Here is a 17,594-nt window from a genome sequence, read left to right as displayed (position 1 = left end):
ATTTGTGCACCTATTTGAACTTTATGGCACAATGAGGCCTCAAATAGGTAGCATATCAGCTGCTGGGCCTGCAGGAGAGAACAACAAAAATGAGTTCAAAGGTGACTTGTGAAACAAAACAATATTTCATGACAATACAACAAATCCTAACGCAGCATTACACCTGGTTGGTTAACATAGAGCAGCTGACGAATGAATGATATATTCATAATTTACCTCTTTCTGGCACTCTGGGTAGACTATCATTTCCCCCACTTTTTCTAGTTCTGACCTCTCCTTGTAGATACTAGTGTGACAATGAAAGGGACGAGTTATTTATAAATACATATTCTACATGTATGCGCATAAGTAGAAGTTTTAAGTTTTCTTTTTCCTTACCTCCTAAGAATCAAGTTGAAGCCGCTCACAACCGCTTTACCTTGCAGCGCCATGATGAGACAGGGAGCCGAGTAAAGGTGAGCCATCTTTTAATGAAACGAGAGACGAGGGAAGACCAACCGTTGAGTGCACTGTTTATAAGAAAGTAGGCCCTAAAGCAACTTACTACCAAGCCAACCTTCTCACCCTTTCGTTCCCTCTTGATGACACTTCCAGTGTCTCGGCGATATGTTTCCTCTGCTCATTATCCAGTATGCTCATCCTACCTGCCACCAGATGGCAGCCTGACCTCAGCAGCTGCTCAAGCATTGCCAGCTGGGATGGCACTTGGCTGAGAGGTGGAGCATTCAAGGGTAAGAGCAGACAGGTTGTCTGCCAGAGAGCACTGTGTATCCCTGGTACCAATAAACAAGCAAAACGTTGTTTACAAAGGTCATCTGGAACAGAGTCATATTTCAACATCATTCCAGAGGAGTCCCTGCCAAAGTCACAATAAATGATTAAATAATTCAAAAGCAGCCATTTTGCTTTGATAGATAAGTGACCCATGAGATCTTCAATGCTTTGACTTTAAAGTGAGATCAGTGGAGCGACAATAGTCAGGAAAACATGAATACCTGAGTACACCACTAATGCAACCTGAATATAGGGCATAGCCTAGCTCTGCAGACTTTACAGAGCATTTCTCTTAGTACAAGTTATCAATACATAGAATTGTCTGTTCATCAAAATAAAACCAGACAAGCAGTCCAAACCTCTATTTGGTCCTGATGCCCCTGAAGGGGAAGCACTTCCCTGGTCCACAGGGGCCGATGTGCAGCTCTGTTCACGCTCCACAGAGACTAAAGGGTCTGAGCGCACGCTGAGTATCTGAAAGAAGGAAGTGAGCACAAACGCAGAATGTTTGTCTTTTATCAGTCGTAAGTGAAATGTGTGTGATAGGCATACCTGCTCCCGTCTCATTGTGCTGGTCTCGGTGCAGCACAGCCCCTCTGGAAAAAACCTCCTCACATCCTGAATCGCTTTCTGATATGATCCTGATGCTATGAAATTGGTTACAGACCTTTTAGCCATACAGTAAAACGAGGCAAGTTGAAGGCAATTCAAAGTGCTTTACATAATACACTGGTACTGTTGCACACATAGCAATCCAGTTCTTAAATGTGTACCAGTATGCACTAGCAGTACAGGGCACTGACCATAAATGCCATTGTATGAATGAGCCATGCCATGATAGGTCCACAGCGACGAGTCGTCTTGGTCCAGCACATGCAGCAGCCTACTTACAGCATTTCCCCCCTGGAGGCAGAGAGCCAATGAGGAGCCAGAGCACAAGTACTCCACATGGGCCTCCAAGTCTGAGGGGTCCTGCACACAGAGGTTAACACTTTATGAATCATCAAGGCCTACATTTTTGTATGAATGGAAAGCTTGTTTTTCAGAGAGATAATCATCGTCAGTTACACTTTCTGCAGGCAGCAGTGAGTGGGCGGTGCTTTTGTCCAGGATCACTACATGCAGGCCCACCATTGTGAGGCCACACAGCTGGAGTTCGCAGGCTATTTTAGCCAGCGTGTGATTCCAGATTGTTGGCTTGAACAGGCACACAGTGATCTGTGGATCTGAACAGAATCCGTGATGAATGTTCAAAAGTCCTGTCATGGCTTCCCGCACTTACACATTATACAACACAACTCTGTCTAAAAGATGTATCTCTTGATTATCACATCAACGTGTAACAGAATTCACAGAAACTGTAACTTAGATAGTAAGACATTAATATGATAATATAGTTTGCCACTGTTATACAGCCTGCACAAAAGATATCAGTCCCTCACATTCACATTGAGTATGATGTCCCATTTGTGATTTGAAGACATACAGATCTTACTGAATGTCTGAATGTACATATATCAACATGACCTCGATCATTTCGCGTTATTGACTTATTGTACGGTGTATGGTACGGTGTACGGTGAACTTGATCATTTTTGCTGACCTCAATATTGTGTTACATGCTTGTCTGTTTGCACACGAATGTCCCCAACATCCTACCCAATGTGATGCCAGAGTAAACAGCAACTTTTTCCTGACCATTATAAGAATTGAGCATTGTGCAGACATTGCACATTTTTGATTACAGAGCCAGAGAGTCGTTTTTGGTTGTATTTGAATGTTTTATTTATTTCACATTTTAATGTCAAATAAATATTCCTATGAATTAACAGTTCATTGCTCTTTGAAAGGGTGTACTTGCATTATTATGATATTATAATATCATTATATCAGTGGCACAAAATGCTCTTAAAATTACAACATCGTTTATCGCAATTATTTCTGGGAAAATATATTGCCCAACAAAAGTAGTTATCCTGGCAGGCCGACCTTTGAGAGAAAACTGTGTGCACGCAGAGTCAGAGAGTTTAATTCCACAGATTTATACAACTAAAAAAATGTAATTGTGCTGTAGTTGAGTTGTTGTTAGAAATCTACTTTTAGACATCACTATATCAATGGTTGTTGTAAATATTATTCAAGATGTTTTCCTTTTTTACACAAACCTTTTGTACTGCAGTTTTGCGGAGGAAACCTCACAACGCTGTGGTCTGTAGTGGACAGAAGTGGGGGGATGAGACTTTTCCTGGCGTATTAGAGACTATTATTTTTCCTTATATAACTCAAAAGACTCGATTTTAGACATGGTATCTGATTGCATGTTGTATACAGCACTCAACAAACCTACCAGGAATCATCTCATGCTCAAAGAAGAAGAGGGAGGCTTGTCTGAAAGCCACTTCAGGTGTGGGTGACATCAGGACACTGAGGTTACCGGGGTCATCTTGCGGTAAGAGTTTCCTCAGTGAAGCCACAGCATCCACATGTTTAAGAGCACACACTAGGGCAGGAGATGGCATCAGGCTGTCCACGCTGTCTTGACAGAGCTGCTGCCCCACCTCGTATGGATTCAGCTCCTGAGCCTGAAGTCGAGTCAACGCAGGCAGCCACTTCAGGCCAAGCAGCTTGAATCCTGTATGTTGTAAATCACCTTTATCATCAACATTACAACCATTGAAAAATAAGGTGGGGGGGGGGGGGGGGGGTATTCTAAATAAATAATTCACTCACATACTCGCTACTCTGTTCATTAAACTGTGTGGGCTGCTATGTGTATTTGACAGTGGATTTTGTTTGTTCTGCCCACTTCCGTTTCAAAACGCAGGACAAGCTGTGCTACAGTTGAACTTCGCCCACCTTCTGGCTCCTCTGTCAGCACTCTGTGTAGGAGGCTCAGGCCCTGTCTCATGTCCTTTCCACAGAAGGTCAAAATCGCCACCTGCTCCATGTCGGAGTTGGATGAACACTTCTGATGGGACAGGATCACACTGGAGGGATCTGGCACTGCCCACATACACTGAACTAAAAGACAAATATACAAAAGAAACGTAAAGGGAAACAGCAGAGGAGCATCTGCTACTTTACTGATGCGGAACACACGGTGCTTACCAAAGACACGGTACACGTAGCTGCTGTAAGGCACAGTGTGGAAACAGAAGCTTGGCTCTACTGTCTGAACTCCATCAACTCTGGACTGGATGCAACCCAGAAGCTGTTGTGCCTTAAATTCTCTCATTAGAGCTGAAACAACATAGTAACTACAAGGTGATTTTATTGGAAACATGTGCTGACTTTTCACATTATTAAACCTAAAATGTACAGAAGCCCTAAGAGGCAAGTGAAGAAAAACATCTAGTTATCCATTTTCAAGTCTGATCTAAAGTGTTTACTTTTGATGTCATTTATTGAGATGAATTATGCTCTAGATATAATATGTGATGGAATTCAGACCTGCTGGCAGACTAACACCGTTGTGCACTGCATTTTCTTTCCTCAGTAACAACAGCAGACAGTGAGAGGGCAGCTCCAGCTGACCCTGATCTGGGGTCACAGTCTGTGGGCTGCAGAACACACGAGCCTAGAGGAAATATACACAGGCTTCAACACTGTGACAAAAAACACAGAAGTAACATTTGGTGCATTTGGTGTAAAGATTACAATTGCAGCTAAATGTTCCATTACGATATAAATGTCATTGCTCTAAGTCCATACAACCAAAATCCCTTTTCCCATTCACCTCTACAATGTCTCCAGTAAATAGTGAAATTCCCTACAAAGCAAATAGTTGACATTTGACTGAGTCATGAGGCTCAGTAAAATCGTATCCTTCTATTCTACACACTGTTCTTCTGAAGGTCTGAAGTCTGAATGAGTAGCTTGTAGTTCTACCTGCTGGTTGGAGAGTCCAAGGACCGCAGCTGCGTTGCTCTGAAGCTGTGGCCTCTGCAGCCCCCATAGTCTGAAGCCTCTGCGTTCACAAACAGACAGCACTTGGCCGTAACAACATGGAGGCACGGCAGGCGACACCACCAGGAGTAAGTCAGCTATGCGGGGGGGGGAAGAAGGATTAGTGGCTCCACTCATGTAAAAAAAAATGTATTATCCTTGCTGCAAACAAAAGTTCCTGCAGGATAGTAAAGATGAAAGTTGAAAATGAAATGTGGGCAGATGGCAGTTTCCCCCCTTTTGACAGTTGTGGCTCCTTGTTGAGTTACAGTACCTTTCGTTGTAGCACACAGAAAGACTCCTCTTCTGTCATTCGAAGGAACAACTCTACAAAAAGTAGACGGTGACTGATTACAACAGTTTTAGAATCAGTTTTTCACACAATCTAATGACATTTTGACAACAAACCTATTCAGAAGCCGGTTGTGAGTGTGTGCACTTTGTCCTCCGACTCTTCCTGAAAACCACAAGCACAGCTCCCTGTGGACCTGGCTGGCCAGTCGAGAGGAGAAGAAGAGAGGAGGCTCGAGAGGTGTGTGATCTGTCTCTCTGGGCATCAGAGGATCTAAGGAACTAGTTAGATCTTTCAACACTGAGTGGGCATGAAGGCCCCGCACAGCAAGGGCAAGAACAGGCTGGCAGGTCTCATCAGTTCTCTGGATAACTGGTACAGCACCTATGAGTCAGGGGGGAGACAATTTAACTTCAATGAAGACACTTACAAAGGACCTATAGGACACAGTTGGAACCAGGATGCACACCAGACCAATGAGCCAGACGGAGAGTTATTGGGTATTTTATGACCAGACGGCTTTAGTCATGTCTTACCAGCACTGTCACTCAGGAACCCCTGCGGTGGATAAAGGAGCCGCAGACCACACACATCGAGCCCCGAGTCGAGAACAAGTTGGAGGGTGTAGTGTGTTATGACAGGATGTAGGATGAAAGCTTTGCACCCCAGAGCGACCGATACCTGCAACAAAAATAAGAGCGACATATATTTATTTAGCCTTCACTACCTGATTCAGTGCTTCTTAGGATCAAAAGACAGACGCCGTTGAGGGACATGCTCACTTCTGTGTGCAGCTCTTGTGTGGTCTCTTTCCCCTTACAACCATGCTCCTGAGTCTCCACAGTCTGCCAGTAAAAGCCTGGACTGAGACCAAATGTCCTATCTATAACCTGAAACACAAAGCCAAGGGAGCAGAATACAGTCAACAGAATGCAAGATATGTGCTTGAAAAAGATATTGAATCACACTCTCTGAAGCACATCACCTTTTTGTTGGAGGTGGTGGAGATGAAACAATCTAAACAGGAAGAGGGCAGATGGATGGGTGAGGCATAGGCTTGTTGGTCCAGCAAGTTTCTGAGCTGAGGCAGCCAGCTGGCGATTAGAGTGAGCGAGGTCTCAGTGAGGAACCTGCAGACATGGTTGTAGAAAGGTGTGTGGATGTCTTTGTCCCTTTTCTACAAAACAAACAAAAAAGAGGAACAGCATCAGCACAGCTAATATAAAGCCTACAGAGTATGTGTGTTTCTTTTGTTTTGTTGCTTTTTTTGCTGTTCACCCTTGGTGTATAGGAGTGACGAGCCACAACTAAGACGTGCAAAGCCAGTCCGTCCTCTGTCCACAGCTGCTGGAGTCCTGCAACCCAGAATGGGACCTTTGCACCAACCTCGTCTTCCTCATGACGTGGCTCAGGGCCAACCTAATACACGTACGCAAGCAACCCTTACATGGTGAAACTCAGCTTTACAATAACAAACAGTAGGAGAGAGAAGCTGCTGCTCACTAACCAAAGACAGAAACCAAGCCACTAAAGTGTTGTAGATGTCTGATTTGGTTGCCGCTGAATTCAGATGTTTTCTCGTCCTGTGAGATCTGGATCCAACTACGCCAGGACTGGAGAGGTCTACGGTCAGTAGCATTCGTCTCTTACTTTCAATATCTGCTGGTAGTGTGCTGATGGACTGTAGATGAGATGCTTCCTGAAAAACAAGTCATAATACTGTCTGTAAGTTTTGGCCTTTTTTCTTGGTAATGTACATTTTGAGTTCTGTGTCACTTACAAAATCATAAAGAACATCAGTCCTTTCAGCAGCTGGCTGCTTCTGATTGACAGATTTGGGTGGACGATGAATTTCCAGTTGCTTAAGAATCTGCTGTTGTTGTTCATGTTGATATGTCTGCTTAACTCGTGCTCTCTGGTGGTCACTATCAAAAACATTGTCACGGTTAAAATATATCTGTTTATCCTCGATGATGTGCTGAATGAATGAAGACCAAGGCATACCTCCGCTGCTTTGGTTGTTTGGTTGTTCTTCGCTGAGTTGTTGGTGGGCTTTTCATTTTCGGGTTTCTGTACTCAACCTGTACATGAGAAGATTGTCTGCCTCCCCACAGATTGTGTGACTCAGCCTGGGGTAGCTTCTCGTTCAGTTTCTCTGGAACATTCTCTGGCACTGAATATGTAGGGTCTGCGTATTCATTCGGATATCCATTTCCATTTCTGTTCATCTCCCTGATTTTCTGAAGCAGCATACTCTTTCCAGTCACTTCCCTGGAAGCAGAGACATGACAATATGATTTGAAACAAAATGTGCTGGACTGAAGCGTGACAAATGTTTCTAATGCAGGATATATTTACTTGTCCCCGTTCCGTGATCCAGCATGCACTTTAAGATTGAGTTTCTTTGCAGGTGGTGTTTCCTGGTGATTGTTGCGTTTGGCTGCTGATTTGGACTCTGATGAAAGATTTAGGGATGTTCTTGGTGGTTGTATTGAAGAATCAGGGCAACGCAGGTCAATGTAGACAGTGGGACATTCCTGCTGGCTCAGCTGCAGCTCGTCTTCCGACCTCCCCGATGATTTTTTCCACACATTGTTATGTCTGCGTGAAACAGGTGATTATTATCATTATCTTACAAGTCTGGTCACAGAACATGAGCAGTGATGAGACTTACCTGATGTGGTTTGGACTTTTCACAGGCTCGGACACAGACTTGGTTGACTGGCTGTTACAGAAAGCAACTAGTCTCTCCATTATATTTCCCTGGGATCTGTCCTTCGCACCTTCTATGATTAAATCATTAAGGTTAATTGATCATGTAAATTAAATACATAACCCCCCATAATCCTCCATAAACCCTTCATTATTTGCTATAGCAACAGGTGTGTGTGAAATAATGACTTACCTGCTTTTGTTTTCAAAGGTTCAACTGACGCATATTGTTGCAGAGGTAGCCCGTCCAGATTTTTGAGAACATCATCCAAATCCCACTGGTCAAGCCTCTGAATGTTAATGTGTAACAAAACCAGTATTTAGGAAGCTTTAACACCGAGAGATTATTGACCTGCATTAACCACAATCATGAGATTATCCTTAAACCTTTGTACTTTGCCAAACTCACTGCAAATGAGAGAACGGGAAAACCCCCATCAACTGTTGTGTTGTCGACATTTGGTGTTACAGAGGCATCTGGCTTGGCTCTGTTCAACTGCACAATACCTCTCTCACAAGCATCTGCCTTTAATGGTGGAACAGGAAAGGAAAGGATGCGTCTTTAGTGAATGCCATGATACACTGGTGTGAACACAGTGGCTGCAGATCAATACACCCTACCTCAACATCAGCATCAGAGTGCTGTGTATCAGTTACAGTAGTGCCTTCCACATGTTCATCATCATCCAACTGCCCACTCTCTTCTGACCAGCAGGTCTGAGCTACAGGTTTCAACAGCTCCTGATTGAGAAAACACACACACACACACACACACACACACACACACACACACACACACATGCACACAGAGAGAGAGAGAGAGAGAGAAAACACACACACACACACACACACACACACACACACACACACACACACACACACACACACACACACAGAAGACACACACAAATATCAATGATTACGTTTTTGGTGAGTCCTGACCTTTCTGCGATTAACACTCATGAAACTAATGTATAACTTACTAACCTCTAGATCATCATCATCCGTTGATAAAAGCTCAAAGTCTTCCGGGACCGTCAGGGACAGACCAGCTGGTCTTTGGTATATAGTGGCAATCTCTTCATTCTCGGACTGTAACGTAAAGCCATTAACGTAAAGCCATTATTTTTGGTGTCGTTTGTAGTTGTAAGTAAAGTTATATAACATTTGTAGTAAGAAAAAAGACATACTGATGAAGAATCAAAGTCGATGGTCGGTAGATGTTGTTTCACTTTCTCCAGAATGTCCATTACTACCGGTAAAACAAAGGATTTTGTCCGGTAACGTTACCGTTTATCTGCCACCTCACTTGAGGCTCATTAGTTACCCTGGCAACGGAAAGCTTCGGAGTGCACGTGTGCTTCGCGTGGCGCTTCGAGTGTCGTCAACAGTGTTGCCTTCAGGTGCTTTAGGAAATATTGCAACTAACCCATTTGAGAGGAACGTGTTTTACACCTGAACAGGTGATTAGCCCACAGGTGAGATAGATAGAGAGAGAGAGAGAGACGTGTTGTTGGAGGTAGGTTATGCTCAGTAGACTGCACAAATATAGTGTATAAACATTAGTAAGGTCAAGTATGTGCACATGAGGGCATTGTGGCTTGTTGAAATGCAACTTGAATTCTCTCGCGCTAAAAGGAATATAGTGCAATCAGCAAGCTATCGTTTGCAGGTGCTGCATCAGCCGTGAGCCGAGGCAACTGTTGAGAGGTAATATTACATATACTCTGTTCCTATTCAAGTACTTTCTTTTTTTTTTTTTGCTATATCAGTTTTGTTCTGTGAACGTTTTTCATTTGACTAATTAATAAGAGACATTGCTGTATAAATCAGTGGCGTGTGTGTTGTGTGTGTGTGTGCGTGTGCGTGCGTGTGCGTATACTGTGGTTAAGATCATCCGTCCCATGATGTGTTAAATAAATGAATTCCCTGTGGGTAAGTTGCATTGAACATTTTGAAAAGAAAGTGAAGGCATACATGTTTTAAAACATTTATTGCGCGTTGAAGACGATTTCCCAACAGTGTATTTAAGTGACAAACATGGATCATTACTACACCAAGTAATACACACATCTTGAAGACATTTTAGTTTCTGAGCTGTACAGATATGTCTTCCTGCCGGTAATGTTTGCCCAATCACGTGAATTATCGACTAAATTGGGATTCATACTGTAGCTTAATGGGCTTAACTTAAAATTTTGGAAAATGGCATTTCAGTTTTTCATTTCAAATTGTAGGCCTATATGCCATGGTTTTACCTGCTCCCTATTTAAATTGTCCCAAAATGCTCATGAAAAAGGCATGTTCAATGACATGAAGGGATATCTAAAATATATTTTAGAAAATATCAAAAGATTTAAAAAATGCATTAAAGCTATCCATTTTGTTATATACCTCAACATGTTTCCATGTCAAACAACCCCTCCGGGTAATCTGATTGGTAGAGGTTTGTGCCGTCGATCATACTCCTAAATATAAACTAAATCATCTTAAAGCATTTGAGGTGGATTGAGACAAACTCCTTTTAATTTATCCCTTCTCTGCAGAGAGTCAACAATGTGCCTGCTGCAGTTGCATTTAGTTGAAGCAAAATATGTCTGTTTGTCTTTTCATTGAAAGGAATTCATAGCATCTTTAAAATATTTTGGATCCATTTTATCTAAAGGCTACAGATGACAACATTAGATGTGGAACCTGAATCATGCATTCGTATTACAATTTAAAATCTTGAAATGAGAAACTGGAAGCATATACTGTACATTGTTGAAACTATTACAGATTACACCAACCAGATCCCTTAACACATCTGTGCGTGTTTGTTTAGCAGCTTTGGAAGAGTTCGCTGTCTATATCTCGCAGGTCCTGACCAACTAGATGCGGTGGGCTGGTGCATGTAATGTTGTTGAATATGGTGATGGTTGTGTCGGGCTCTTCACCCTCTGCGTGAGTCTCCACCTGCCGAGGAATCACCGACGGATTCCTCAAGCTGTAGTTTCTGAGTGGGAGGGCACTGCAATCGCATTTCCACCGGTTCCAAGATAGCAAAAGTTTTTCCATACTCTCTGGAAAATCAGGGACCATGCTTGTCAAGGTATTATCTCTCAGGTCCAGATAGCGCAGTCTTGGGAGTAGCTGCGTTGTGCCATTCTGCAAAAATTGTCGACATTCGTTGTTGGACAACAGCAAGTACTCCAAATTCTTAAGGCCAGAGAATGTATGGGTTGTTAGAACCTCCAACTTGTTGAAACTCAAGTCCAGTCCCGATAGGCCCACCAGGTTGGCAAAACTCTGGTGTTCTACCTCAGAGATGTTGTTGTGCTGCAAGAAAAGCCTCCGTAAACCAGAGAGTCCAGTGAAAGCTTGAGTTGTGACTCTTGCTAGGCAACCTCTGTCCAGATGAAGGCTGTGAAGCTTTGACAGACCTTTGAACATTTGGTCGGGCAGAATGTGGAAGCAACTTCCAGACAAGTTGATGACAGCAACATGAGAGAGCCCAGTGAAACTACCCACTTGTGCCTCCTGCACTTGGTTGTGCTCTAGCTCTAGAACCTCCAGATGACCAAGCCCCTCGAAGATCCTTTCCCCCAGGGCTCGGATCCTGTTGTGGCTGAGTCGCAGCTCTTCTAAATACTGCAGGTCACGGAAAGTCCTGGGCCTGATTCCAGTGATTGAGTTGTTGGAAAGACGCAGCACGTGAAGACTATGCAGGCCCAAGAAAGTGTCGTCATGGAGAGAAGTCAGTCTGTTGTTTGTGAGATCCATCCATCGTAGTGACTTCATGCCTACAAAGGCTCTGGGTGCCACTGTCACAATCTGATTCTGGGCCAGGTAGAGCTTTTGCAGTTTAGTTAGTTTAACAAACACATTAGCTTTGATGACCTTGAGGTGATTTCCAGTCAGATCCAACTCTTTAAGCTCAGCAAGATTTTGGAGAAGCTGTGGCTGCAGGTAAGCGAGTCTATTCCCTGCGAGAACAAGCTCCCGCAGACCTTGCAGGTCGTGGAAAGCTGTCTCAGGTAAAACTGCTAATGAGTTCCACCCTAGGTTTAGAAGCCACATGTGTGAGAGTCCTGCAAACAGTCTTTCTTCAAGACGAGTGAGTTGGTTGTTATGCAGACTAATTGCGGCTATGTTAGGTGTATTCTGGAAGATCGTACCTGGTAACACCCGGAGGCGATTTCGCTCAAGGTGAATGTGTGCAAGTGACGGAAGTCCTTTAAAAGCCTGAGGGTCAAGTGTCACCAGCTCGCCACTCTGCAGATTCAAAAAGTCCAGGTTAGACAGATCCTTAAAAGACGACGCTGGGAGGGAGGTGAACAGGTTGCCATCCAGCCAGAGGGAATGAGTAGAGACGGGCATGTCCAATGGGACTTGTGTGAGGTTACGAGCGCTACAGTACATGTTGAGCTCCAAGCTGTAGTCATCATGCAGACAGGTGCATCCTTTAGAACATGGAATGGGATCTTCGGCCACTTTCTCTCCAGCTGTGTCGGGGTCTGGCAACACCAGTGATGTTCCCAGTACCCACAACACCAACAGCACAATGGTTTGCATACTGGCTGTGGATGGAATATCAAAATGAAAATATAAATACTCACTAAGTTCACTCCAGAATTCAGACATTTAGATTGTTTTAATGCTGTATGGTCTACATTATATTGCTTACCTTGAGTATGAGAGGTCTTGATTCAAGGCGGACAGGCTGTGAAGCACTGAATGACTGAACCTTGTGCAATTGTTTGTATGCTGAATGGAAAGTTTGCCAAGCCCCCAAAGCCTTTTTTTTTTTTTTTTTTTTTTTTTTTTTTTTTTTAAAAGTAGGTTGCACTGAATATGTATATTTAACCCATGCATGTCCACTAGACCTGTTTTGAAATCTTTTTTCATGTACAGACCTTTTTTCACAGAGGTTCATATTTATCATATCAACTTTGATAATTTTGATACAATAATCTAATGTCCTTAATGATTGTACTGTTAAGTCTGTAAAATGAGAACTGCCTCAGTAAAGGTGTTGGCCATACTTAATTAAGATTCTAAAAAGTATTTGCAGTTCCTGTATGTCCATTATTCTTAATAAATGTCACATTTATTTTATTGTCAAACAAACTAATAAGGCCTTTGGTGTTTATTAAAGCCAGGGTCCTGTCACGGAGTGCATTTGCTGTAGATTTGAACTGATGCACAGATATGGTGAAGAGATACGACGGACCCAGTGCACCAGACCTTTGACTGAATTCATGATTTTCTTTTTTCTTATATTGAACCTGATAACGGGCACATTTAACACGGGGTAATATGAGGCAAAATTGTATTTCACTTGTTACCTCAAACTTGGAAGTGTATTTCTCATATTAAGTATTCTCTGAGGACCACAGTTGTGAAATTGTAACATCTTTTTGAAACTGACTAGTGGCACCTTTTCCTGACTGAATGAACAAACACTGTATATCCCAATACCGCAGACTCTAAACTAATCACAGCAACATTTTTGGTCCAAAAATAGTAATACTGTAAGACATACTACTCTAAACTCTAGGTTCACCCCTAAACTGCTGGTCAAAGCAAATAACTAATCAGCCAATCGCATTGCAGCGACTCGGTTTAGGCATGTCGACATTGTCAAAGCGATCTGCTGTTCAAACCAAGGATCAGAAGTGCTGGTTTGAGTACTTTAGAAACTGCTGATCTACTGGGATTTTACCAGTTATATTAATGTCATTTGTATTGTTCTATATCAAACAGTTTCATGTCGATACAATTCATTTTTAAGATGCATATCATTTAATCACCTAATAAGAGGTGATATCTGTAAGCGCAAAGACCCACTGTTGTTTTCTCAAAATCCTCCGAAACATGAAACATTATTTTCTAGATTGGAGACTTGCTGAAGACGGTTTAAAAAGTAGAAAACATATTTAAATCAATAAAATGAATGCTTGGTTACCATCCCACTTTCTCTACCTCTGTTTTATTTATATAAAATCAGCTGTATGCACCTGTCTGTTTCATTCACTTATTTGACAATGCAGGATGAGGTCAGTTCCAGAAGTCCATTTCCTAATCACATCTATGATTGCAATGACTAACTTTCTGTTTATTCTTTTTCTTCGTATCTGAGTTCTTTTAGACAACCATGAACTGGTCATGCTCTAAAGGACAACCAAATCCAGATAACACTGTGTGCTTACACATGAATTTCATTGATTGATTTGCCAACACTGGATTCATAACGGTATAAAGAAAATGTATCATCTTAAATATATCCTCTAAGTTTGTAATGTATGTCACTCAAATCTGGTCCTCCTCAGCAGTGAATAAGTCGGCGACATTATATCAGGTAGGCAGGGTACGTGATGCAACCTTACTAACACTCATTCGATTTACGGGCACATTATTGTTATACATATTCTGATTTTATTTAGGATGTTGTTATAGGTATTTTTAATGACATAATCCACACAGAATAATTGAGGTGTATCAATGTTTCAATCTAAAATCTATATTTTTGAATGTAAAGATCATGTTTAGTTCAATAGTAAATCTGGCACACATTTGGTGATAATAATTCGTAAGTATCTTCTGTATTCCAGTGGCATGTATTTGACTATTTTTTGTTATTGAAATACATTTGGCTATGTCGCATACCAAAAATAAATACATGTCATATTTATTTTTAATGGCACGTGGAATGTGTTTTGTGAGAAGACCAATATATCATCACTGAAGCCTATATTTAATATGCGTATGTCCTACAAACCAATCAATCTCCATTTCACTTGTCCTGAAGAAAGTTGTGATGTATTCTGAGGAAATGGAGTTAACTAATGAATTCCAGTTTGTATTATAGCCAGTAGAGAGCACTGCTGGTCTGTTGTCACATCCAGGCCCAACAGCTTGGAAGGCTTTACGTAAAGGGCTCTCTTAGCCTTCTAAACTGATCAGGCAGTTTAATGCTCAATAGAGTGTGACCAGACGTGATAAGAGGATGATTTTAGTTCAATATTATATATTGGTGAGCTGTTTCCCTCATATTTCTTGATGTCTTTAAACAAAACACAATATATCTAACATTGAAAGGGACTTTGCTGTTTGGGCTTCATAGAATGAATAGTCATTTTTACAAACAAATAAAACACTGCAGTTTTTACTGCTGCTTCAGTGAAACAATTGCCATACTGAATGGCTGCCATGGTGAGTTGTTAATGATTGTTTCTCTCCTGACAAACTCCTCTAATTGGCTCATTCTCCGGCACTCAATCAGACACGGAGGTTGCCGGTTTTGTCAGTTACTGTGGGCTTCCTGAGTGGAGGACAAGTGTCTTAATAGTGAGCAGCAGAGCCTTCCACTGTGCCTGGAAATGTTTGACTCGGCTGTGCCTTGCTTCTGGAAGGATCATTTCCTTAAATGATGATTCTTGATAAATGTGATGCTCCCTCAGCAGTGGAGAACAGGCCTGAAAGGCATGATGTCAATCTAAATTTGACGGATGCATGCTGATCAGTTTAGAAACCCATCATGATGTCTACTTCGGTCTACTGCTCTGCAAATGTCAGAGTACTCTTGACATGAAATGCAAAGGAAGCCCAGTACAAACTTCTAGGATCCGTTAAAACATAAACTGGGTCTCCAGACTAGTTCAGCTGCTGCTGTTCGGTCTGTTTAAGTCACTAAGTGCATTTCTTTTGTATTGAAAGACATGTTTGATAATTGTCTGTATTCTTTGGTTTTAAGTGTACTTGATTTTTGCGTTGTTAATGAATATACAGTATAACATAGTCAGTCTTGTCAGTTATCTATCCCATCTTTAGCTTTGACCTCAACTTTATTGTCCCCAAGGAGGCATTTGTCTAACAGCCAATCAAAACGCAGAACACAGACTTGAACATAAAACATGACAAATACACAAAACATACTACTACTACCAATATATAGAGATATCCTGGGCTGCTCCCTCTTAGTCGATTAATCAACAAATCGGCCGTTTCGATCTTAGTCTTATCTTATTTATTTTGTTGATTAGTCATTTTTTAAATTCTATTTCATGCTCAATGACTTATTTCCAACGTATGTGCACATCTCTGGTAAACACAAGAGTTAAAGTGGTGCTTTTATTTGATTCTTTGTGGAGAAACTCAGTTTTACAGGTCTGTCGATTAAATCAACTTAACCATTAGTCGACAAAATCGTACGCGTGTTAGTGGACTAAGAATTATTTTGGTCGAGAACAGCTCTAGAGATATCACACTAACAAACAGACAGGTGGAAGTTAAAATGTGTCAGTTGACCTCACCTTTTTTGTTTTTGTTTGTTTTGACCTTTCTTCTAAGCTGCTATCCAAGTATTTGTACACAGCTTACTTTACTTTATTTTTTCAGAGCTGATTCTGAAACCATACGACCTTCCCAGTTAGCCTTGTCAGAAAGTAAAACACTGTGAGATAAACCAGTAATAAAAAGATCTATTGGGGTATTATCTACTGTATTTTTGTAAAGCAAAGACAGCCAGACATCGCAGTACATTCCCAAGTGAACGTCGGATAAGAAAATAAAAGCCAGCAGCTGAATGCGGATGAACTAGGTCTATAATCGGCAAAACCACAAAGCAACAGATTAGTCCTTCTGGGCTGCTGCAGTGGGCCTCTGGATATGCATAATGTTGGACCTTCCTGTTGGGTCTTATCTGTTGCACAGAACATGGTGCATCGTGGGGCACACAGCCACGAGGGACAGCCAAAGGAATTACTTTCTTTTCCCTGCTCTGTTGCTTTAAGCATAACCCTTTCTTAATGATGCTAATGTGTGGGCCCAATTAAAGGATGGAGCCATTATTCTCTGCTATTAACCAAGTAGAGGGGCTTAATTGAACTCATTTGTTTTCTTTGTCCCTTCACAGGCTCAAACTGAGAACAATTCAGCTTCCCCGACCACGTGAAGCAAGGTGAGTTGCACCGGCTAAATTTGGATATTTTATTGTGAGACATACACCATCTTTAATTTGTATTGAATAAGAGCAGACTCAGTCAACACTGCCATCCACTGGCAGGTTGTTGGACTCTTTCACTGGTTTGAAAATGAACAAAGAAAAACATGTCTTGGTTGAGAAAGACGACTTTAAAACAGGGTTTTTCAATGACCCATCGAGGTGAAGGCGGTTCGGCGCTGCTCTGAACCCGGCTGCTACCTCAGCCCTTTGACAGCCAAAGACCCTTGACACTGCTGCAGTGGCTATTAATAACACTCGGAGCTCACAGTCAACTAGCTGCTTTCTAGCAGGAGAGAGAATCCGCTCTCGTCAACTGGAAAGAGCCGGAACTGAGCCACTGGTTCTTAATTGATTGGGATCATTTTGACTAGAGCAAATCATTGCAGCTGATGACCCAACTAGGCCTTTTGAATGTCAATGACATGTGTGAGCCACATGATGCCAAATCCTGGTTGGTACTTTACACTAAAGCATGAAAATCTATGGTTAACAATTTTAAAAACACTTCTGAAATATACTTCATTGTGTTTAAACATGATGCTAAACATCATAATGTTCAAAATGTTTAGTGTATGTGGTGCTGATGCTGTGAATTGACATTTGTTTACATTTACACTACTTATTATGTCTGTAAAAATGAAAAGATACTTACAAATACAGAATTTGAAAATTGACTGTCTGTTTCCTGACATTACAAAAAGAGAGAGGCTTTTTGGATTTATAATCTCAGGAGTTTGCATCCTAGAGGGACATGTACATTCAGAAATGTTTGCAACGTCGCATCCTTTAGAGGCTGACAGTTTATGTGCTTAGCTCTCGTTGGATAATTATTTTTCCTTACTTAACGTCAATATCCATGGAGTCACTTTCACTCTTTCTCTCTGT

The 17,594-nt window shown here is 41.8% G+C and overlaps 2 protein-coding genes across 2 annotated transcripts; both read right to left on the bottom strand.

The window, feature by feature from the left end:
• Positions 1–55: 55 nt before the first annotated feature.
• LOC142945306 (dynein axonemal assembly factor 8) lies at positions 56–7,765 on the bottom strand. Its single transcript, XM_076086722.1, has 21 exons — positions 7,686–7,765; positions 7,124–7,282; positions 6,792–6,936; positions 6,459–6,710; positions 6,290–6,385; positions 5,997–6,188; positions 5,794–5,901; positions 5,548–5,692; positions 5,159–5,395; positions 4,663–4,817; positions 4,225–4,351; positions 3,883–4,014; positions 3,631–3,795; positions 3,122–3,406; positions 1,843–2,000; positions 1,578–1,746; positions 1,327–1,421; positions 1,134–1,248; positions 565–773; positions 379–464; positions 56–68 (listed from the first exon to the last, which is right to left on the bottom strand). The coding sequence occupies exons 1-21, from the start codon at positions 7,763–7,765 to the stop codon at positions 56–58; spliced, it is 3,123 nt and encodes a 1,040-aa protein (XP_075942837.1).
• Positions 7,766–10,543: 2,778 nt separating this feature from the next.
• igfals (insulin-like growth factor binding protein, acid labile subunit) lies at positions 10,544–12,440 on the bottom strand. Its single transcript, XM_076081349.1, has one exon. It carries the CDS (start codon positions 12,344–12,346, stop codon positions 10,544–10,546), a length of 1,803 nt encoding a protein of 600 aa, XP_075937464.1. The 5' UTR covers positions 12,347–12,440.
• Between the last annotated feature and the right edge of the window lie 5,154 nt (positions 12,441–17,594).

The sequence above is a fragment of the Anarhichas minor genome, unplaced genomic scaffold (genome assembly GCF_050575085.1).
Source record: "Anarhichas minor isolate MPS153535 unplaced genomic scaffold, ASM5057508v1 ptg000007l, whole genome shotgun sequence".
Lineage (NCBI taxonomy): Eukaryota > Metazoa > Chordata > Actinopteri > Perciformes > Anarhichadidae > Anarhichas > Anarhichas minor.
The sequence above is the reverse complement of the archived record's forward strand: the minus strand, read 5'-3'. Positions and strand labels throughout refer to the sequence as shown.